The sequence below is a fragment of the Agelaius phoeniceus genome, chromosome 3 (assembly GCF_051311805.1).
Source record: "Agelaius phoeniceus isolate bAgePho1 chromosome 3, bAgePho1.hap1, whole genome shotgun sequence".
Classification (NCBI taxonomy): domain Eukaryota; kingdom Metazoa; phylum Chordata; class Aves; order Passeriformes; family Icteridae; genus Agelaius; species Agelaius phoeniceus.
In genome coordinates this window covers 65,649,322-65,672,851 of record NC_135267.1, presented here as the reverse complement: position 1 = coordinate 65,672,851, position 23,530 = coordinate 65,649,322, and the positions used below count along the sequence as shown (strand labels likewise).

At 40.6% G+C, this 23,530-nt stretch overlaps 1 protein-coding gene across 1 annotated transcript; it reads right to left on the bottom strand.

Moving 5' to 3' along the window:
- Positions 1-530: 530 nt before the first annotated feature.
- On the bottom strand, positions 531-22,863 carry IFNGR1 (interferon gamma receptor 1). The gene is made up of 7 exons (XM_054628871.2): positions 22,688-22,863; positions 15,932-16,046; positions 15,363-15,535; positions 13,789-13,937; positions 12,948-13,119; positions 11,799-11,914; positions 531-5,541 (listed from the first exon to the last, which is right to left on the bottom strand). The coding sequence occupies exons 1-7, from the start codon at positions 22,773-22,775 to the stop codon at positions 5,050-5,052; spliced, it is 1,305 nt and encodes a 434-aa protein (XP_054484846.2). The 5' UTR covers positions 22,776-22,863; the 3' UTR covers positions 531-5,049.
- Between the last annotated feature and the right edge of the window lie 667 nt (positions 22,864-23,530).

Here is a 23,530-nt window from a genome sequence, read left to right as displayed (position 1 = left end):
ACCTCTTGGTTTGCCTGCTCATTGTTTGCTCTGCTTGTAATGCTTTTCCTCTTTCAAGCTGCAGCTAAACAGCAGAAATTAAAACATCACACAAATAAGACTTCTGTGATCTTTAAACTTCTAATGAACAGTAGTAAGTTCCAAGGAAGGCCAGCTTTCCTCTCTGTAGCAATTAATCCATTCAAATGGTTTGACCATTTAATCCTTTTCCATAATTTTTAAATAGAACAGAAGGAAGCAGCCCCAGGCTGAAGCAATAGGGCTGGACTTAAGTTGCTGCAGGCTGCATCAACAGCATCAAAGGGCAAAAGAGAAACTGCAGTGCTGAGGATGATGATGGTCAGTAGGATCCAGGAACTGCTGCACACATCCACACACACAGATGGGCCACACACATCTCTGCCAAACAGTGTTTTGGTTCTCAATAAAGCTCAAGCATACACCATGTAAGTAACATGAACTGAGAGAGCTTCAAAAGCACATTTAGGCTTCAGAACAAAAGCTAACAGTCATAAAGAGGCAAGGACACATTTTTCTTCTTAAATTTTTTTTATTTATATATAAAAACATTTAAACTGTACACTATTTACAGGACTTTCATTACAGATTTCAGCCCAATGATGGCATCCATTTAGAGAATCTAGAAAGAGTATTAATAAACAAGAACTTCATAGTTAAGGGACTGAACTATAAAAAAACACACTAAAGGAATCTACACAGGTCACCTTTTTCTAAGATAAAAGGTGCTTTGTATTTGGTTTGTCATTTTGGTTGTGTGTTTTTGCTTTTTGGGTTTTCGGTGTTTTTAATATGTGCTGAAACTATTAATCTGAGCCAAGTACAACATCTCTTATTTACTCAACTGTTTACATGGAACCACTTCAGAGCAACTGGCTATTCCTAACCCTGAGAAAAACAGGTTTTCTCATGCAAGTTTCTTTTTCTGCAACCTTCTATGAAGGATGAAAAAAAATTAAAAGTATGTGCATCTGTTCCAGGCAACTGTCTTGTTTGCACAAATGTCAGTATATTTGACAATTTTTTTTAAACTACATTATTGACTTATGTGGAAAACCACATAAAAGCAGATTTGATGTTTCTGTGCCAGTGCACAGTACTGCCATAATATCGCATTGTTAACTGCAGATCTAGTAATAAAAATTACAATGTCCACTCAAGAACAAGAACTGAAGAAGTTCTTAGAAATGTTGGCAGGTAAGAGGTTTGTTTATGCCAAAGTTTTGTGAAGTTCTCTTTCATAGGGGAGTCTTACTCATCACCCAAATCACCTTGAAGTGAGAGAAAGGGAGGAGTGTCATGCAGCCAGGACAAGAGTAAAAATCAGCTGAAAAAGTTTGAAATGGCAAAACCTTCAAAGTGTGTCATACTGGATAGCTGATAGCCCTATAAAAGGCATGAATATTAAATTATTTTCAATGTATAAATGTTAGGCACTTTCATATTCTGGAACAAGGTGCAATGTATGAATGTTCAGAAGCTCAAGCAAACTACTTAATCACAAGAATATTAATCAATTAAGCAAACTCAATTAGGTGAAAATGTATAGATAAATACTACCTGACAGGTTGCAAATGACATTGCTCAGATATTTGGCATTACAGAACTTGCAAAAGCAAGGCTAACTAGCTGTAGCTGAAAAGGCATTTCCATTCCCATCCCAAGAAATCCTCACATTGCAAGCTGCTGGATTGTATCCAGAAATTAGCACCATGACTTGCCCTACTCTTAGGCTTTCAATACCACTACTGGCAACTGCTAAAAACAGGACTGGTGGTAACAGAACTTACTGACCCAGAAACACATCTTGTCTCACTGTGGCCTCACATTTTGAGCTAGTCAAAGCAAGTAAAAGAATCCTGTGCTTTGTGCACCCTTAAACTTCTTTATTCCACAATTAGAAAAGCTCTAAGCTGGCCTGAGCAATTTAAACACCTGAACTATCCCTGTGCCACTAGGTAAGTATGAAGCACACAGAAGACAGATTGCAAGTATGGTGCTAGTTCAGTGGCTTCTATATTTACAGCTCAGAAATTTTGATTTTAAAGTATATTTAACCTTGTTTTATTTCAATAGCAGGTCTGTTGTATATATATGTGATATAGTACAAAGCACTCATACTGCTGTTATTGATTCTCAGCTTCTAAAACAACACCACCTTTCCAATACATGTGACTATCTGCCATGACAAATTTTCCCCCTATGTTATATTTTTGTGTCATTTCTTATTGATCTTAACATTGATGTTCTTAATGATAGCCTAGCTCCTGGCTGGGTCCTTTTACTCACACTTGACTCCATGTGATTTGAAACATTCAGAAGAATGTACAATGCAGTTGCATTGCAGGGGCAAGAGACAAGAACCTCTGATAGTCACTTGGTTTTAAAATGTGTCTGTCTGCATTCCTCTTCCATTGTGTCAGCAAAGGAAAATCTTCTGGAACAATGAAACACTTAGCTCACACAAAACTAAGATGCTAAGTCTTAGTTCTAACAGCATCAGGGTTTCCCGATGAACTGCTAAGAATGTAAACCTAATTTTGAAAAAAATAACATGCTTCTGACAGAATCTTGGTTTTGTGGCAGATACATTAAATCCAACAACTGCCAGAGCTAATTCCTGACCTTTTTTTTTTTTTTGACAAAACTGACAGAAGGAAAGCAAGATACTAAGTGCAAAGTTAAATACTCTGAGCAGTTGCAAAGAAAATACTCAGCAAATTGTCTGGTCAGAAACTTCTTCCCAAAAACAAGACTAACTTTACAGTTTCTAATGTTCTCTTTATCCCTTCAGAGGGAAGTTTAACTTAAGCACTTCTCTGACATTTATAAATTCCTGAGGTATTTACTGCAATTCATATTCATCAATAAACCTCCAAACTCAGAAAGAAATTACATCAGCTCCCATCTCCATACAAGACACAGCTGCTCATCTACTTTGTAGACAGCCTGCTAGGAGCTTCAGTGATGAACACCATCACTACCTGGAAAGTCAGTTTAAATGAAGTTTCAAGTGCAATTAATGCTGATTTTCAAAAAGCCTTCTCATAACACCAAAAGTGTTATTTTTCTGCACCGCTGCCATGGGGGAACCTACACACTAGTGCATCTGAACAGTAAGTCACTAAGCACTGCCTTCTAGGAACACAACCCAAAAGATGACATTGAAAAAGTTGCTAGGGGGTCTCATTATGTTTGAATATAATGCAGAAACAAATCACAGACAGCTAACAATTACTAATTGGGCTTTCCATGACATCATAATTACAAAATTCACCTGCTTGATTTGGCTTTTCCTAAAATTATCAAAACCCTGGTAACCCATCTGTTACCCTTCCTTTGAGTAGTGATGGGAAAAATAGCTATTGTCTTTAAATCTTTTGTACCATTGTGGTCAATATCTGATATAGACAAGAACAGAAGCACTCCTGAAACAGCTGTATAAACTAACTTCACCTTAAGAATACTCATGTCACTGAGAAATCTAAGGACAGGAGTGGTATGACACTGGTTTTCCTTTAAAACCACCTGCTGTAACAGGCTAACAATTCCGATCATCCTATAGAAATGTATTTTAAAACAAACTCACAATTTTGTGTAAATGGACCAACTTGTACCCATAAAGTGTTCTTTTTTCCTGAACTAAACTTCATTAATAATTGCTATAAATATTTCCTACAAATAGAAAATACCTATCAAACTTTGATTAAAGGGAAATAAATGGATTGCATGGATTTCAATATTAAAAAAAAATATAAAATTCTTATTCCTCAGTTTTCAAAACTACAGCTCTATGATACAAAATTCAGAAGGCTGTCAGATGAAAATAAAACTTATGAAGTACAACTTAATCACACTTTTTTTCTATTGTATTGAGACATATTTTTAGAGGGTGATTTTACGTAGTTCCTGAGTTATGTTATTGAAACAGGGGAAATGGCAGTGATTTTCATCCTGCTAGAAAACATGCTTGGAAGAAGTTCTATTCATTTCTATTTAGAGAACATATTGTTCAAAAATTAGGATGGAAGTGTCCCAGAAGAAACCAGGCTTTTGAATTTTGAGGACATTTTCTAAAGAATTTGTGCAACCACTCTTTACACTTTTTTTTTCTCATTGATGATCAGTCAGCTTGCTAATATATTCTGCCAGAATGCTACATGGTTATTCACCCCACTAGGCGATCCAAATGGGTGCTGCTGTACTGAAGTTAACAGCAAAGACTACAAATTCACAGAATTGTTAGAGTTGGAAAGAACCTCTGGAAATCATGCAATCCACCCCTCTGGCAAGGCAGGGTCACCTAGAACAGCTGACACAGGAATGAGTTCAGGTGGGTGTTGAATGTCCTCAGAGAGGGAGACTCCATGATCTCCTTGGGCAGCCCCTTCCAGTGCTCTGGCACCCATCCTCAATGCAAAGAAGTTCTTCCTCATGTTAAGGTGAACTTCTTGTGCTCTTAGTTTATGGCCATTACTTCTTACTTCTTTGACATGGAATCAAATTCTTAAGATACACAGGAAGAGCTTATAGGCATAATCTTATTTAAAAGAAACAAGAGCACTTAATATAAAAATACTCTTCAAAAGAAGAAGATAAGCAAGAGGATACCTCCAGTAATAGCAAAAACTCTCAAATATTTCTTGCACATGTCTATCATAATCCAGTGATGTATTTCTTAAGCATTATGTTCATTGAACTAATTTTGAACAAGATTTGAAGCAGAAGTGAATAATGGTACAGCTGCTGTTTTATAGTTGATGGTATGTTTTCTATAGAGTATTGTTAAAAAACACAGGACTATTCCAAATAGGAAGTAATGAGTTATATCATATATAAAAGTGCTTAAAAAAGTGGTTATTATGAAATTTCCCCACAATTTTATGCCATTTTCAGGTACTATTTTCAATTGTGCACCGATCAGAACAAGTACAACTTGTAGATGTTCACAATTTAACCCAGACTTTCCATAAGCTTTAGTAATGCTGTTCTTTCTGAGTTTTGGTCAAGCACTCCAGCACTTCATCCTGGCTACTCAGTTGGCCTGTAAGCATTCACAGGCTGCTCTTCACCAACATCTATCATCAGCATATCCAATGGAACATGAGGCTTGTCATAGCCAGAAAACTTGAAGCAGCTGCTTGGAACGACTGTTTGCTGTGTTTCTGTGGTAGCAATCTCTGACCCTGAAGACTTACTGCAAATATCCATTTGGCTACTGTTAGAAATGAAGTAACTCTCTTTTCCTTCGCAATTCTGTTCATCAGCATCAAAAGAGACCTCCCCTGTGCTTTCCTGCACAGCCACCTCTTCTGCTTTGGCTGGTGCCTCTGGGGAAGGGACAGAAGATTGTCCATCACAGGAACTCACAGGACTAACAGTTTGTTCTTCTGGCTCTATCTCCAGCAAGGTTACTTCACCATTCACTGGCAACTCTGAGTGGCCTGATATTACAGACATATATTTCCCCTCTGATCTTGGTCCCATTAGAGGGCCTGTGTTCAGGTTTCTCATCACACTGACCTAAATGGGGAATAAAAAAAAACAACCAACCTTGAGTTTAAAAGCTGGAAAAATATGTAAGTTGATAATAACAAATTTAACATCACTATTACCAATTCTAAAACAAAATTGCAAAATTAAAATCTGGCACAGTCACTGGCCTATGTCCATGAGTTCAACTGTTCCAGTAACACTTGTATGCAAGATCTCAAAAATGCTTACTTTGGGCAAGCATATTTGCAAGGATCAAATCCATTTCATGTCACCCACTACATTGTGAAGTTTCCAATATAGAGGAAAACAGCAAAACAGTAAGACAATGTAATACTCTTCAGCTGGGGAAACCTTTCATACTCTATAGCTAATGAGTATAACTTACAGCGCCTGGCACCTGTCCCAGCCAGGAGGGAAGTGAACAACACACCCAGTAACTGTTTCTATGCTGAAGTCTCTCAGCTTACTTCACAGAGCCACTAAGCAGTCCCTCAATGCTGCAACAAACTTTCATGTTTCACTCTGAAATCCCTCCACAAGTTGATCCTATGAATTCTTTCAATGGCCAGGCCCCAGCTTGTTTTAAACAATTACAGTATGCCTTCAGGCTGCTTAGATTCTTGAGACTTTTTTTTAATGTCTTTTCAAGAGTACATACAAATGAAAAACAAAGTAGGGTAAATTTTCAGCTCTTTGATGGTGTTCCCTAAAGACAGCAGAATGCCTAGGGAGAAAGAGTTAATAGTGTCCTTCCACAAATTTTGTAATTCACTATGTATGTGAATTAAAAAAGATCAAGTATTACAGATCCGTGAATTTCTTAATGAAATACACAATCACTGTTTTTTCAGATACTTTGTAAAAAATAATTTGCCTGAAAATTCAAATGGAGGCAAATTTGGAAGAAAGAGATGTGTACAGGAGAAGGAAAGATGAAGTAATATAACATTAAGAAAAATTACAAACAGACACAAAGAACCTCCCCAGTCTGTATTAGTGTAAAAACTGAGAGGGCCATCAAAACCAGATGATCCAATCTGACTCTGCTTTTTAAGAGTCTTCTCTGATTAAAAGGTTGTGAGACTGTAGCTTTACATTCCTACCTTCAGAGCATGCTGAATTCCATAGAAACTACTTTCATCTCTCACTTCAGTCTGATTATCTTACCCCTCAGCAGCCCTGATACCTGTTGATGGTACTCTGTGGCTAAGGCTGGATCAATAAAAGCATCACAATTCAGGAAAACCAACCAGTCAAACAACACCACCACAAGTCAAGCAAACACTCCCTGAAGAGCAGTTACTGGTCATCTAAGTTAGCTTTACAAACAGTTGTGTGAACATCACTAAGGTGAGGCAATCTCCCAGGGAATCAAGGGTTGCCACTGAAAAGTGCATTCAGGTGGCTCCAGACACACAACAAGTAGCTGCCACTGAACCATCAGTGTCTCTGGATCTTCATTTTCTGTTATGGAAACAGAATACTACACAAAGAATATTCAAAGTAATATCCATGAGAATTCATGGAAACCACTCACTCATAAGAAGCAGATGCTTAAAAGTTAGTTGCAAGTAACAGATTACAATCAGTAACAGGTAGATACTGAAAATGTTAAGAACACCATAAAGGATTAATACACTTTCTGAGAATCTCTTTATACAAGTATAGTGAATATATATCCAGAATATTGGGTACTTATGCTATACAACACTGATCTTGAAGGGACCAGCATCTATAGTTTTTTGGGGTGGGAGTTAGGAAGCATCTGTCTCTGACAATCACACAGCAAGTGACAACAGAAGGTAATTCTCTGTGTAAGGTGGAATACTTGAGAATGTGAATTACAACAAAGTATTACAGAAACCATAGTCAAAAGCTGCATTTTCAGCTTTCCATCTCTCCCCACATCAGTACAGGCTAAACAGAAATTAAAAACAAAAGCCAGTGAGTTCTTGTTTCTGTCATTTTAGGATTTTCACACAGCTCTAAAAAAATCACAATCCTAAAATATGTTAAGGGATCACCTTGCATTCTACATAGGTCCAGCATTTCAGAGTGAGCACTGGCAATACTTTGAGACTGGGGATAAAATGCATATTCTCTGAACAAGAACATCCAAGACTTCTCAAGAAAAGAAACCCATTTTTCTCTTGACAAGTTTCTGACCATGGCAAGATGGTGCAAAGATATTCCTATTCCCATTCATGAAAGAAGGAAGCGATCAGAAGAAAAAACTCCCGTGTGTTTCCCGGTATCAAAGGTTTTTTAAAGCCACTGAGTCATAACTACAAGACAATTTAGCAACTCATGCAGTTGTTTCCAGCTTGAAAGATAAGAATCAGTTTATTACAGTAACTGAATGCTTATTACAGTAACATTCAAAAGATCTTAAGTAACAAGGGTAATTATGATACGGTTGCTATTTGAAGTAAAGTATTTACTATAGGTGAGTTAATATTTTTCTTTTATTCACATTACCTAGCAAACTGACAGCCAGTGATGGGTAACAGCAGCATTTCCTGGCATGTGCAGGTACACACATAACTTCCCGTCTCCAATAACAGGACCTGAGCTTTCAGGTCTTTCACTGTCTCAACAGACTAGTGAGACACACTGCTGAAAGGCAGGCTCAAGGACACAGATAAATAACACATCCCAAGGAATCCATAACAGCTAAGGTAATTACTAATTCTTTCTTAACTTCCTTTTCTAATGATGTGTCCACCTATGAGTTCCAAGTAATTTTCAGGTGCACATTTAATGAAGGAGAGTTTGAGAACTCCATTTCAAATCTTATTAGGATGATGGCAAAAATCTTTGTGGTCTTTGCATGGTTCCACAAAATATGAATGCTATGTAACTTTATAAAGAGAAGACTATGTTACTGCCCCCTATAGATGCTCACAGGGGAAAAAAAAAGTTTTCACAAAAGCAATGAAGCAGCTTCTGTCTTCTAACATGACAATTATTTGTGGCAAGTGTCAGTCAATATTTACAGGAACAATTGGTTTCTCCACATCAAAAATATATGTTGTATAACCAAAGAGCAAAGCCTTGTCAGAACCAGAAAAACCACTAGCAGAAAACAGAAAAGCAGGCTTAAGTAAGACTCAACTTTCACTTTTCTCTTGAGAGTAAATGTTTTCTACTCCCAAAAATATCTGCCACCATTCAAATATAAAAGACACTGAAGAAAAAGACAGGGAAGTTAAAGCACAGAGAGATCAGCACATCAGAAGATTATGGTCAGGTTCCTTTAAAAGTGGGTATGCCCTTATCATAAATCTTAGAACAAAAAGCTAGTACAGGAATAGCCACAGGACAAATTGCAATGACTGAAGACAATGGGTGGAAAGAGACAGCCTCCTGCAATACTTTTTATGAGATAAATAAAAGGGAGTTTTAACCACAGCTGAACTGCTGAAAGGTCAGATTCCTTTGATCCAGGCAGAAGACTAACATGACATCTTGTAAAGGAATCTGTCCCATTTCACATATGCATAGTCCTGGTAGGATCCTACTGTTTATGATGATGTTTAAACATCTACACAAACATGTTTTCTGATGAAGACAATGATTCATTGCCTGTATCAAATGACAGCTGCACTGTGGAAGTAGGACCAAGACATGACTGATAAGCAATTCCTGGGAGTCACAAACAGCATAGAAAATAGAGTATAAAAGCTCTGGAGCTCCAACTGGCAATGGAATTTTTTTCTTTTCTCTGACTATGTAAGACTCGCAAAGGTAGCTGCTCGATGGTTACTCTTTCTCATTTTCCCTTCTGTTGGAAAACTCCAAATTGCTGGAAGTCACTCCAATTATGTTTTAGCATCTACTTAAAGGTGCCAGGAAGGAGATCACAGAAAACTAGCAGTCCTAAGATAGGAAATCTTGCCCAGCCTTTTAACTGATGGAAGAACTCCCTAGATGTTTTATTTTCAGACAAGCTCAGGGAAGGCACAGTGATGATAACCTGTACAGAAAGAAATGCCTAGTACATATTCAAAGCTCAGTGACAGGCTCCAAGTGCCACTAAGTCTATAAAGATAATGTCATATAATTAAACTTATCATTCATATTAATTAAATTGTTTGCTCATTACTTCAAATGATTAACCATAAAATAATTATGCTTGCTATTAATTGCTCATTTTATATTCCCACAGTATTCACATCACCTATATTGAAACTACTTCTCTGAGCTCTACAACTTATATTTGTCATTAGAGTCTTCATTGGAAATGGACAGAAATACAGAATACCCTGTTTTGGAAGGAACCAACAAGAATTGGTGGCTACTTCCTGACTCCAGCCAGGGCAACCTAAGAGTTAAACCACACATCTCAGAGCATGGGCCAAATGCTTCTTGAATAGGATTTAGGCAGTGACCACTTCCCAGGGGAGCTTGTCTCAGTGCCTGATCACCTAGCTAACAATATTTATAAACAGTTAAAGGCTTTATTCAGCTCCTTAGCAATAAAATATGATGTAGCATGTGAACCATACTGTGGTAGTGGAACCTAGGAACCACAAAGTAACATCTAGCCTAGTAAAATGAGAATATGGGCACACACAAGTTTCTACAAGGTGAGCTCAAGTGTGAAGTTGGACCATGCATCAGGAGGCTCACAGGTGTTAAGGAGCACACATTCTATTTGTGATATTCTGCTTCCTAATCCTTTAAATCAGGTATCACAGTGCTACTGGAAACCCAAAATAAGTATGGATCCATTGAGTACAGCACTGGATCCATTGATTACAGCACTGTAATCCTGCATGAGCCATCTTTTGCTCATGAATGGTCTTCACAGAAATTACTGTTGCATGTACATAGGACACAAAAGTTACATATTCAGAGAAGTACACAGAGAAGTGGTGTAAAAGTGGCAAAAAAGTCTCCAATGTCTGCTTTGATATTGGGGCCTAGCTGGAGATGTCAGAGAGGTTTCTCTCATCTGATTTTTTAAAGCCTACAGTGTGAATGGCTACCTCCAAACTAGTCCCCTGGCTTCATCACAGTCAGTGGAAACAGGAATTTTAGAAAGCATTTTGGCTGACCAGAAGTGCATATAATTTCATAACAAGATGAATCATCTTGTGCTGCACAAGCTGGTGGACTAGATCACTGCTTTACTACAAAGGAACCACCTCTGGCTTGGCATCTCCATTTAGTCAGAGCAATCTTGCCTCCTGATATTCTATTCTAAAGAACACAAATTCCAGAGGAATCTTGGGCATTCACTATGGAGAGGTCATTTTAAAGGGTTTTGAAACTGAACACCAGACAATGGAATTGAAGATTATTGTCTACTCTCTATAAATGAGACTTCCTCCATCCATTGAGAAGATATCCTTGCTGTGATTTCTGTTTACTACTGCCTCAGGTGGCAGCTCTTTGACGTTGTGGTAGTTCATGTTGTGACTAACACGACACCAGGAGAACATTACAACAGTAGTTCTTACATACTCCACTCTGGCCTGACATGAAACCAAGGAGTGCTGCTGCTCTTTAAGGAACATCCACTCTCTTTCCTAAGGATGGCTACGAGAAGTTTTTTAAATAGAGCAGCTGTTGACTTCTTTTCCCTGTGACTGCTCAGCATGAGAACAGACTTGCCCATGTCCTTCTCCCCTCTTCCTACAGAACTATTACTCGCTCCCCTTACCCTGCACATTGCTAAGAATACTGTAGCAATTAGGAGAATTGCCAACACTACCGTTTAATGAAGGAATCTCACAGCTCCTATGAGAAGGACAAACGGAAATGGGCACAAACTGAAGCACACAGAATTTTTTCTGAGTGTAAGAAAAACTGTGAGGGTGGTTTAACATTGGAATAGATATCCTACAGTTGCTGTGGAGTCCCCTTTCTTGCAGGTATTCAAAAGCCATCTGGATATGCTCATGGCTAACTTGCTGTTGCGCTTGAGCAAAAGGCTCTGGGTAGATGACCTCAAAAAGTATCTTCTCACGTCAGTGATTCTGTGGCTTTGTGTCTCTGCTACTAGAGTGAACACAAAACTGCCTAGGTATGCACACATGGAGTTTTTAAGAACCAAGTTCTGAAACTAGACCAACCACTGCTACTTCAGTTAAAGACAGACTGAAGTCTAGCCCTAAAAAACTAAGAGGCATCTGGTCACAAAGGCTATCAGAATATTAGACTGGCATAAATTTTAAATAAATAAATTTATCTATGAGACCATGGTAAAAAAGCAAAAAAAAACCCAACAGAAGAAACCCAAGAGATTGGCATAAACGTACAGTAGTTACAGAACTTACCAAAGACTTAGGCAGCTGTATGTTGTTTTTCCTTAGTTTCTTGCAGCCACAATATACTGTTGGTATTACTGTCAAGATCCCAATAACAACACACAGAATGACGATATCATGTGAACCTAAGAAGTTAAAGCAAAATCTACTAAGAATTTTGGAAAAACAAGCCCCTGCTGTATTATTTAGAATAATTTCAGAAATTTTAATAGCTCAGAATGCTTAGCTGTAATGTGTGAATTTTTCAATCTACTATCTTTTTTCACTCAGAAAAACATAATCCATAAGACTTTTATGGAGTAAATAAAAATTAGAATGACAGAAGCTTTTCAGTTTATATAAACATAATCACATTTTTATAGAAATAAAGGAATTTTGCAATTAATTTTTTGTTCCTTAGAGATGACAGATGGAGATAATGAGATTTGTACACCTTCTATGCGATAGCATATTAACTGACATAACTACACAGAGTTCATGTACAATAAAAGTAAAACATTTTATCTTCCAAAACACAGAATTGTTAATGACTACAGTAGGACTCCACTAGCCTGACTCTCCTTAATGCCCTCCCTCATCCAGCTGCTCCCGTGTGTTCAAGAAAACTGCTTCTATTTTTTCTCTTTGCTGAAATTACAGGCCATGATGAAGTACAACCAAAATGCTTGTAAGATGTTTAGAGATAAAAATTTGGGTCACTATTTGCCTTTTGTTCTCTTTAATTAAGAAAAAGACAGTAATATCTTAATTTCATGACCATAAGTTTATAGTTGCTTCCAGTTAAAAGTATATATGCATTACCCTCAGTGATGAGGCTGAGCAAAAAGCCAGCTGCTAGAACAGACAATGCCTATGAAAACCATAGAGCTCAGTGAATGATCCATTTGTGAATTTTTCATTACACCAGTGTTCATGTGCAACAGAAGCAGGTTTTGTAATATCAACACAGGAAAAACACCCCTCAAAAAAATCAGGGTTACTTGAAAATAATACATGATTTGTAAAGGGCAGAACTGTCAAAGTGCATTTGGAAAAGATTCACTAAGCTTTCCCTATTTTTTCTATTCTCCCAAAGGCACCCCAAGCATCATATACTTGCTAGATCAGATCTGTCTTCAGATTCAGTATGTTCTTAATATAGCATTTGAATCCTCTTACTCAATGTCTGCCTGAGAGCAACAGGAGTGCAAATTTCCTCTGATGGAGTGCCAAACATCAGAGAATCAAAAATTGCTATTGCTGAAACACAGTAAGTGGAACTTTGAGGAAGGATTGGGATTTTGAGGCTACACTTATGCATTGTACAGTTGTCGTCTTCAAGCTCTTCAGTCTGAAAAAAAAATGGAAGACATGTTATATCATTTGACTCACTAGAACAATGTTACAGCACCTTCCACTACTTCCAAAAATGTTACAACACTATTAGATGTGTTTCCCACATCACTCATATACCTTGCAAAAGCTGTGTGACCAGTACTGGCTACCTTAAGATGTTATATTTGATCAGAGCATAGTATTTTCCAGCTAAAATTTCTGCTGTTTATAGTAAAGATTCACATTTATAAAACTTGCACTTGGATGCATATGAAAAGCTAAGTGTAAGTAAACACACCTGTCGTAATTTTCCTTGCCTTCACCCTCCATGATTGCTAAATAAACTGGTATAAATACCTTGAAAGGCAATTTTCTTAAGTGAAAGGTCTCTTTAGACAAATGAGAGGGGCACAAGTTAAGTTACTAATATTTGCATGTATGCAGAAACAGCAGCATGTGATCCAGTAAGACTAATCTTGTGTACAGTTAATGCGATAATCTAATTTTTGTTGTAAGCACTCATTTGGACAACTAAAATACAGACCTTTCACTCATATATCTCACTGTAATGGGCTCAACATTTTAGGTGTTCAACTACCTATTAGTTCCATGTGCCATAGGCGTAAATCCCTTGTATAGGCATTTAAGGTAAACAAGTGTTTTGAATTTTATTTCTGGAACCTACCTTATTTTTACTATTCCGAACAGTCACCGAGTAGGCAAGAGATGAATAAATGTCTTCAATACAAGAAAGAGGGAATACAGGATGGTGAATATCAACCATGATTTCATCACCATGTCTTGAGATATTCAGTTTTGGTGGTCCTATTTTTCCTGCAACACATTGCACCATTGCTATTAGGCCAAAACTTTTAACATAAAATACAGTATTTATTGCTAGCTTTCCAAAATTCATCAGAGATTTGAAAAGAATTACATCTTTATTTCCATGCTGTGAATATTGCAGAGCTGTGGTAAGACCTCTCTGTTGCTTAGAAGTAATGGAAGCATTTGGATACATTAACTAAGGAGCTTCTAAAATGGAAACAGATTGTCCATGATGAATTTCACAGTTAAGCTATTTCACTTTCCTACACACATAAGATCATAAAAATTCAGCCGACAACAGAAGAAACTTACAGCAATTAAACATATACATGAATGAAAACCAAACACAAGATCCTGCTGACTAGATCCCACCATAAATCACCTCAATTAAAAACAATACTGCACTGAAACAAAGGCTATATGAAAAGCTAAACAAATCTCACCATGAGCATCCAAAGTTTCCAAACTTTGGATTTCCCATGGCAATGGCCTATGTGAATTTTTTGTGTCTACTAGTCTGACTGAACACAAGTTTCTTGTTCAATGGGAAAAGGATTTTGTCTCTTTTCTCCATACACGGCTACCAATTTTCTGGAAACTGTCACACTGAGCATTACTACCATGACTTCTGTGTCACTTTTGTGTCCTTTTGTCAAACTATAGAAACCAGCCACTATTTCAAGTAATAGGACTCTTGAGTGCGAACAGAATCATAGCAGAAAGCAAAGAGGGACTCCACTCCTTCAGCTCCAGCAATGCAGAAATCCAGCTCTAGTTAAAGCATAGCCCAAGTCAGATAGAATCTCATGGGCCAGCTTCTCCCTGGAAGCTGTATGTTGGGAACAGAGCAAGCATGGTAAGAAGTCTCTCGGTCTTTCCTGACTCTGTTGCATTTCCTTTGCATGGCACATGCAATGCCAGGGCCTGTGACACTGGACTGTAGACACAAAATTTACTTTTACAGTACTGATGTTAAAGTCTGATTTTTTTCCAAAGCAGCCTGAAGGATTTACATGACAAATCAGTAACTTAGTTATCCAGTTACAGCTTTTAGTATTACCTAGACACCTGAAGCTACCAGGACATGGCATTCTAGTGTCAAGCAATAAATTGCTACTTCAGTGATGCCTAAAGGTCCATGCTGTCTGGTGACAGTTTCCTACCCTAAACTGGTGTCTGGAGCATGGGAAGGATTCAGAGTTCACCATTAGCATCATCTTCTTGCCTTTAGACATTTTGAAACCTACTCAGACACTCAGAGCTAGCAAGCACCATGAAGTTCCTACTAAGCAATCATCATGCTTCCTTCCATCCTGAACTCCTGACTTTAAGATATTCCCAAATGCAATGCAGTAACAGAGCAAAAGGAATAATTACTAACTCTCTAAATTTTTGGAAAAAATTACAAGGTTTAGTTTAGATACAACTTACCATGCCTTTGCAAAATAAACTCATTTGCCTCAACATATTCAGACTGTTGTGACCCAACAACAGCTTTAACTTTAAGCCAATGAGATGAATAAGGGTCACATATTTCCTCTGAGACATCACAAAAATGAGCTGAAGTGTTCACACAGGTTGAGACCTCCTTATATTCACCTAAACTGTAAAACAGATCAAGTGATAATTAATACAATTTCAACAATTCTGTAAAATACACTGCCTGTAACAAAAAACTGTGGGGATGGCCAGGACCTGTGAGGGCACAAATTGCCCAGGGAGGTTGTGGAGTCTCCTCCCTAGGGATATTCAAAAGCCAACTGGACGTAATCATGGATGACCTGCTCAAGCAAGGGCTTTGGACCAGATGACCTCCAGAGATGCCTGCCAATCTCAACCACTCTATAACTTGAGAAATTTTGCCCTAATTTACACTTGAGCAACCTTCACCCTACATGACTTCAACACATAGAAACAAGAAAATTTACCATGGACTGACTACTTTTATGTGCTTCTAGAGAACATCAGGTATAGGAAATAATGAAATGGTAAGAACTTACTTGTAAGGCTTGATTTCCACAATAAAATGAGGAGTTTCAGAAATAGGTGGGTACTGCCATTGCAAAACTGTTTTGAAATTTTCAGATGTTACTACAACTCCCGTTGGTGAAGGCACTAGAATGAAGAGAACAATTGCACTTTGATAAACAGACCTTTGCAAACACAAGAATAGCCAAATGTACTTCTAAATTATTTGGAAAAAGCAACATGCTAGATATAAATCTCACAAATACTTCCCCCAAATGAGCTCGTCTGTCAGCAGTAAAAACACCTATGGGCCCTGTAAGCTAATTTATTACTCACCTCTCCTGCACAGACAGCTTTTGTCCTCTTTGCAACATCAGATAATCCATGCCCACTGAAAGCAAGTCCCTCAGACAGCCTGTATCAGGTCCATAAGCAGTGATGATTATACCCCTATGTTGGTCTTTTACAAATGTAATAGCAAGACAGGTTCTAAGACTTTACTCAAGTTAGAGATTAGCCCAGTTCCTGTAGATTTCTTTTGCTGTTCAGAAATTGAATTGGAATGGATGGGTTGGGAGATGGTACCAGAGCTAGAGTATCAAGGCAAAAATATAACAGGCCTCCTAGGGTAAGCCTGGATTCCCTATAAATTTTTAACAGTGATACTTCTACCACTCCAGCAGTCTCTTCAGTAAGCTGTGATGCCCAAAATAAACTACAAACATTTGTAAGGAATTTGAACACCGAAGCTGTAACATAGTTCCATTTGAAGGAACGCACTGGAATTATACTTAGCAAACAACATCAGAGGCAATGTAGTAAAGCAATCCAAAAATAAAAAGCAACACTGACAGTTTCCCATGTGAAGCAAGTATCTGTTTCAAGCAGCAACCTCAAGAGGGGTATCAAGGGAGTAGCTGCAGGGGAAGGAATATTACAGGATCCTGTAAATGTTGAAGGCTGCCACATGACACTCAGGAAGAGAAGAGAAATTAAGATCACTCAACTGAATTTAACTGTTGCAACTCAGCTTCTGAATGTCTGGTTTGGCACCCCTAGTATTCTCAATGTGGCTTTTACAAAATGCTGAGGGAACTCAGCATTTTAGACCTGCTCTTGTTCACAAAGCAAGAACTACAACTTCACTCTGTGATATATATTTAGGGAAAGTAAACAATTTTCACATCCTGAGAACAAGACCACAAATATAACACATTACTGAAAGTGATACGTAGAGGCTGAGATATGCTATTGACAACCACAAAGGTTTGATTTAATACAGGTCATTCTGCAAGCAATACTGTGGTTTGTTTTAATAAGAGTGGTATTTCAGCTTTTGGAAGAAGAGGAACATAATCATCAAATTCACAACCACAAGGAAAAAAAAGGTGACAAGTTGACAGAAGAGGTGTCAAGCACACAGACAGGCGAAAGCACATAAACGTTACCTCAAATATGCACTTTTAAGCCAGTGTAGCTAGCCTTACAAAATTTTAACTTTTGTGCACTATTACACAAAATAAACTGCTTAACATAAGGAGTTGACCCCAGAGCACTGAAGGAGGTAGCAAATGTTACAGTAGGACCCTTCCATGATCTGCCTAAGGCTTGGGGAGGTCCCTGGTGACTAGCAGCTAGCAATGCACTGCCTAAAGCAAAACTTAATTCAATGAACTGGACCTTTCAAAGATGTAAAAATGAGACAGCCTTCAAAGCCTGATACTTGCATCTTGTGCAAGACTGAAATTTCTTCCCTCATTCTGGCATTACTGTATACACAGAGGGATTTGTCACCACTGCTTACACAAGCAGAACACAGCTGAAGTGCAATAATGCACGTAACAAAACAGGGCCTGATGAAACCACAACACAGAGTTTATGGTACAGCTATCTGAGACAACAGCAGCCCTAACAGCCATAAAAGTTCATTCAAGTCATATGTGACTTTTAAACATCATTTACGCACTGCAATACAGACTGAAAGCACAAACTGAAAGCTTGAAAAGACAAACTGTGGAAAAAATAACAAGTAAAAGTGTCTTTTCAAAGTTTGCTCCTTTTTTAGATTTCCATTAGAAACAAACAAATCGTTATATTCCCGAAGTGACACATCATAGGCTTATAAGCCACTTTAACAGGCCAAGAAGGACAACTTGAACTTTGAACTTTGCCACAGTCATGGTTAACTCATCATTTAGACAGACAGCTGCAATAGCACCCAGTCAGTCCCTTCTGGGTCCCTGACTGGGAGAAGCGTGCCTTCCTTGTGCCAGCCCTGTACTCTACCTACAGTTGAGTGTCAGCTCACAGATTCACAGAATATTCTGAGTTGGAAGGGACCCACAAGGACCACTGAATCCAAGTCTTATGTAAGTGGCCCATAGGGGCCCTGAGCTCACATATCCACTTAAACTGCAGCCAGAAAGGGTAGGAGCTCTGATGACTTCACAAATGCAAAAATGTCACTCTCCATAGCTTTTGCCACCCATGAAAATGAAGAAAAAGGAAAAAAGATCAGATACATTTGCATTACCTTTGAATGCTTCTGCAGTACTCTGCAGCCATATGCATTATAAAAAAACCCAAACAGAAAAAAAGGTGGCAAAAAGGCAACCAATACTCTGAAAGATGGATTCAGAAGGCAGCAGGCTGCATTTCCTTTTTTTTTTTTTTTTGTATTCAACTTGGGATTCAAAGGGTTTGAGATAACAGACTTGACTGGGGTGTACTAGACTGAATTTACAACTGTTAAGTGTTGTTTAGCTCCTGTGGCTTGCCCCGAGGCTTGCTTTCCTGACTGTATATTCCTTTCCAGACTGTATATTTGAGCCCAGTGCTCCTTGCTCTCACTGCTTGCAGTACCGCTTATCACCTCCCAGTAGTGTGTCTGGGAACATCCCAGTAACACCCATGGTGATACACATGGGCTGGCAAGTGGCCAGAGTATTGCTGCTTTATCACACCCAGTACATAAAGTGGGGGGAAGAAGGAGGAAGCATGGGACATTTGGAGAGATGGTGTTTGTCTTCCCAAGTAACCCTTACCCGTGATGGGGCCCTGCTCTCCTGGAGATGCTGAGCACCTGCCTGCCCATGGGAAGCAGTGGATGAATTCCTTGCTTTGCTTATGTGCACAGCTTTTGCTTTCCCTAATTAACTGTCTTTATATCAATCCATGAGTTCTTCAGCTTCTACCCTTCTGATTCTCTCCCCAGTCCTGCTGGTAATAGAGCAAACAAGCAGCTACCTAGGGTTTGGTTAAACCTTGACAAAACGGTCCTCCTAATTATTTATATCCTCACTTCAATCTGTTCTAAATAAAAAAAAAAAAAAAATGGCCTACACTAAAAGCAGAGTCCAGCCATCTGGAGGCTAGAGGAGAGTTAGGAGCACTGCCCAGCACTACAGCACCAAAACTGAGCAGGAAGAGTTCAGTGCTCACCACAAGCTGCAGGAGCACCAAGCAGGTGCCTTGGGGAGGAACGAGAAATGTCTGTCAGAGCAGTGGTTCTGCCTTCTGCCACGCTCCCCTTCAAGGCAGCACACCTGCGTTAGCATGGCCCCCTCTCTGTGCCCTTCTGCCAGGCCAGGCACTAAACAGGTCCTGCTGGAGGGAACCTGCCTGTTGGCTGTGCTTGGTTGGGAGCCTGGGAGACTGGCAAGCACCCAGGAGCAAGGTAATGAAGAAATTTTGTACCTGCTAGCTGACTCTGGCTTTCTTTTAAGAGGCAGCAGCCACGAGGTGTATGTGAAAATGCTTGCATGTGCTTGCCTTGGCCAACTTTCATTTATTCCTCCAAAAGAAACCCAGGACATGCATTCCTCTTGTAATGCCACTCCCATACCTGGATGGTACTTCCTTAAAAACTTTACTGAAAACAAGCTTAAATTAATGCTTGTAAAACAATTTATGCAGAAGGTTCTACCAGAAGTTCTTGAAAGACCTCAAAACCACAAAGGAATTGGTTTACAAATTAAATGAGTACCATGACCCGTAAAATTGAAAGCTAATGATTTTTTAACTATTTAGTGGAATGAACTTAAGTATCGTGGATAAACATTATACACAGTAGATGGAGCATTTTTACAGCTTCTATTTACAACAGAATTTTATTTTCTAAGGACTCGGAGGTTTGACATTGTTCTATGGAGTTTTTAAAATCATTGTTTATGATAAAAATCTCCACAAGGTTGTAAGCTGTATTAAGAGGAGAGGCAGACTGAGATCACCATCTTGAGAAAAAACACAGCAAGTTGCACAAGATGGACACTTAAAAAACCACATATAATAATACAAGCTAAATATTGTTTTATCTATTTTTTGAGTGTCCATCCCTTTTGCTATAGCTGTAAAGTGTTGTAATAGATGACATCTAAATACAGCACTTTCTACCATCTAATTTGCTTTTGTTTACAGCTTGACAGTAAATTGCTATGAATGTCAGTAATCTGAATCATAAAGAACAACTCAAGGCCACCAAGCTGACAACAGGAAGTCAGCTACCTGAATGAACTACACACATCCTTGGAAATGCGGCTTACAATGTGCAGGAAACACCTGAACCGCTGCCATAGCCTCTAAATCTTCTTCACCTTGACATAGACCTTGTCTTCCATGATACTAAAATGCAGACTGAGAGCTCCCATCAACAAGTGCCCAGCTCCACCGTGGAGTCAGAGGCCTATCAATGCAGGCATGTTGGGCACCCAGCGGCAGGAAATGCAGATGTTCCAACTGCTGCTGGGTTATCTGGCTTTGTTCCTTTTCTAAGGAAAACAGTGTCCTACAATGGAAGATGAAGATGACCGAACATTTCCTCATTACACACTCAGCCTTAATATATGTATTACACTACTGGCACTTTGAAAGCCCTGTAAGATTTAAGGGAAAAAAAATAATCATACAACTGTTGCCACGAAGTTCTGGGCTCCTCAGTACAAGAGACATGGAGCTCGTGGAGCAGGTCCAGCAGAGAGCTACAAAACTGATCAAGGAATTGGGGCACCTCCATTATGAGGAAAGGCTGAAGGAGCTGGGCCTGTTTCATTAAGAGATGAACAAGAGGGGACTTCATCAATAACTACAGGTATCTGAAGGAGGAGTAAAAGGAGAGGGTGTCTCACTGGTGCCAAGCAACAGAACAAGAGGCAACAGGCAGAAACTAATGCACAGAAAGCTCCACCTGAATATGAGGAAGAACTTCCTTACTATGTGAGTGACCAAGCACTGGAACAGATTGCCCAGAAAGGCTGTGGAGTCTCCCTCACTGGAAATACTCAAGAGGGAGATGCTATCCTGGATGCTATCCTATGCCATGTGCCCTAGGATGACCATGATTGAGCAGGAAAAGGCTCGACCACATGACCACTGTGCTCACTTCCAACCTGACCCATTCTGCTATTCTATATGTGACAGCATCATAAACACAGTTCAGACTTCCCTTTCCACCTTAATTCTTCCCCTGTAGTTCAGCACATCTGCTTGCAACAATATTATAACAAAGTAAGTTATTAGTCATTACAAATAAAACCATGCTACATCATAGCACTACTCTCTGTGTTTACAGAGATAACTGTTGTGCTGGACTAGGCTGGATTATAGCAGGCTTGTTTGACAAGTGAATTACTGGTATTGTGCTTTTTACCCTAAAAATGCTTAATACAATGTAGAAGTGGCATATTTTACTAGCAATTAAAGCATGCCCTTACAAAGAGACTAAGTCAGAGCAAACAAGACAATATTTAACATATCGAGCTATCTTACTGATCCAATGGGGGAAAAATTTAGTGTACGTGCAAAATTCACCAGTCATAATCAGACACAAAATCAAATGAACTGGATATTCAAAATGCAAACTATTAAGGGACAATAATGCAGGCAGATTACTGTTTCTAGCACCACCAGTCCATATCAGACAAAGCTAAGCATGCTCAGGGGCAACCAAGTTCAGTCACTTCACCTGAGCATGGATCTGAACTCCAAGAAATCTCCATTTGCAGAATCCAAGGAGCCTGGGCACACAGCCAGCTCTCAGCAGTCTCAATAAAAACTAAATGCATGTTCCCTTTTGACTATTAAACAGCAACCTCTGTTTTTAATGAACTTTTACAGTTTAAAGTGAAACTAGTAAGCCTATTTTTTTCGTAATTTACTTGCTGTGCAAACAGAGAGAACGCTGCTCTCCGCTGGCAAGCCACTCCTCCCAGGAATGCTTGGCCAAAATGTGCGTGTCCCAGGCCACGATCCCGATACCTTCTTTACACTCCCCAGTCCTGTGCTCCCCATTTTCGACCCGAATTTCCCAGTTTCTCTACTCCTTTGGAGATACGAAGCTATAAAATACAGCGGAGCAGGCCTGTCCGACGCACACGCCGCTCCAGCTTTGCGAGCCAAAATGCGCGAACAGCCGAAACAAGGCTGATGTCACCAGCGCGCCGCCGCCGCGCCGCCAGACGGCCTCTGGGGCCAGGCTGAACCGCGCACCCACAGAGCTCGGCCGGGCCCCTCGGCAGGAGCACGGCACAGCCCCGGGCAGCGGGGGCTCCTCCCGCCGCCACCCGGCCGCTCGCACTGCCCCGACGGCTCCCTGCGCCCTCAGCGGCCGGCGGCAGCGACGCGGGGCCGGCGGCTCCACCGGCGGCGCTCGGTCACGGAGGGTGCCGGGGCAGGAGGGCGCGGCACGGCCGGGACCGGTGCCGGTGCCGCCGCCCCGCAGGTGGCCCGTGCTGCCCATCAGCCGGTCGGCCTGCCCGGGCCGCCCCATCCCCCCGTCCCGCCCCGCCCGTTACCTGCGGGCGGTTGCTCCCCTTGGGAAGCCGCGCTCCGGCGGGGCGCCAGCAGCGCCGCCACAGCCAGGAGGGACAGCGGCACCCGCATGGCGCCCGGCGGGGACCGAGCGGAGGCCACCGCCCCGCACACAGAGCCCCGCAGCGCTCCCACGCCTGCCCCCGCCCCGCTCCGCTGCGGCGCCTGCGCCGGGCAGGAAGGGGCGGGATGCCCGGCAGTGATAGTGCGGGGGCGGGTGGCGGCCCGGAGGTCACAGCCGGGCAGCGCCCGGGGGGCGCCGGGGGAAGGGGAGGAGGGGGAGCCGCGGGGAGCCACGGAAGCGTGGGTTGGCGGCTGCGGCGGCCCCGGCTCCGGCCCCAGCAATGAGGAGGATGTTGCGCTCCGAGATGCCCTTGCTGGCTTTGACAATGCTCTGTTTGGAGTGCTGCTGCTGGGCCATACCTGCCAGCCCCAGCCGCCTGGAAAGCACCGTCCAGCTCGACGTGTTGTGACTTGTGCTCGTTCCCCATTTCTTAAAAAACGAGGTGTTCACTCTGTGGAGTGTTCCAGAAACAGCACACTGAGCTCATACACGTAGAGGAATCCTAACTTACACTGGCAGGCTTTATTCTTTCTTGGAAATAACCTAAATGTATATGCAAAAAATTGAAGTTTGCTGAGCGAGATGGAGACTGCAGCTTTTGCCATCTTGCTCTTCCTGTGTATCCCATCCAGTGTCCCAATGCCAGGTGGTTCTGTGCCTTAACCTTTCAAAGTCAAGGCCGCCCTGGGCCAGATGAGTAGAAGGACATGGAAGAACCCTCCTCTGCTACATGCCTCTGCAGCTGTGATGAGGATGTGGCAGC

Bases quoted from the DNA above. Each gene is read 5' to 3' on its own strand.
- IFNGR1 (XM_054628871.2), bottom strand. From the start codon at position 22,775: ATGCGGGTGCCGCTGTCCCTCCTGGCTGTGGCGGCGCTGCTGGCGCCC. The intron at 16,047-22,687 runs GTAACGGGCGGG...TCTTCATTCTAG, and splicing joins AGGGGAGCAACCGCCCGCAG to TGCCTTCACCAACGGGAGTT. The intron at 13,938-15,362 runs GTAAGTTGTATC...AATGTGTTGCAG, and splicing joins GTTTATTTTGCAAAGGCATG to GAAAAATAGGACCACCAAAA.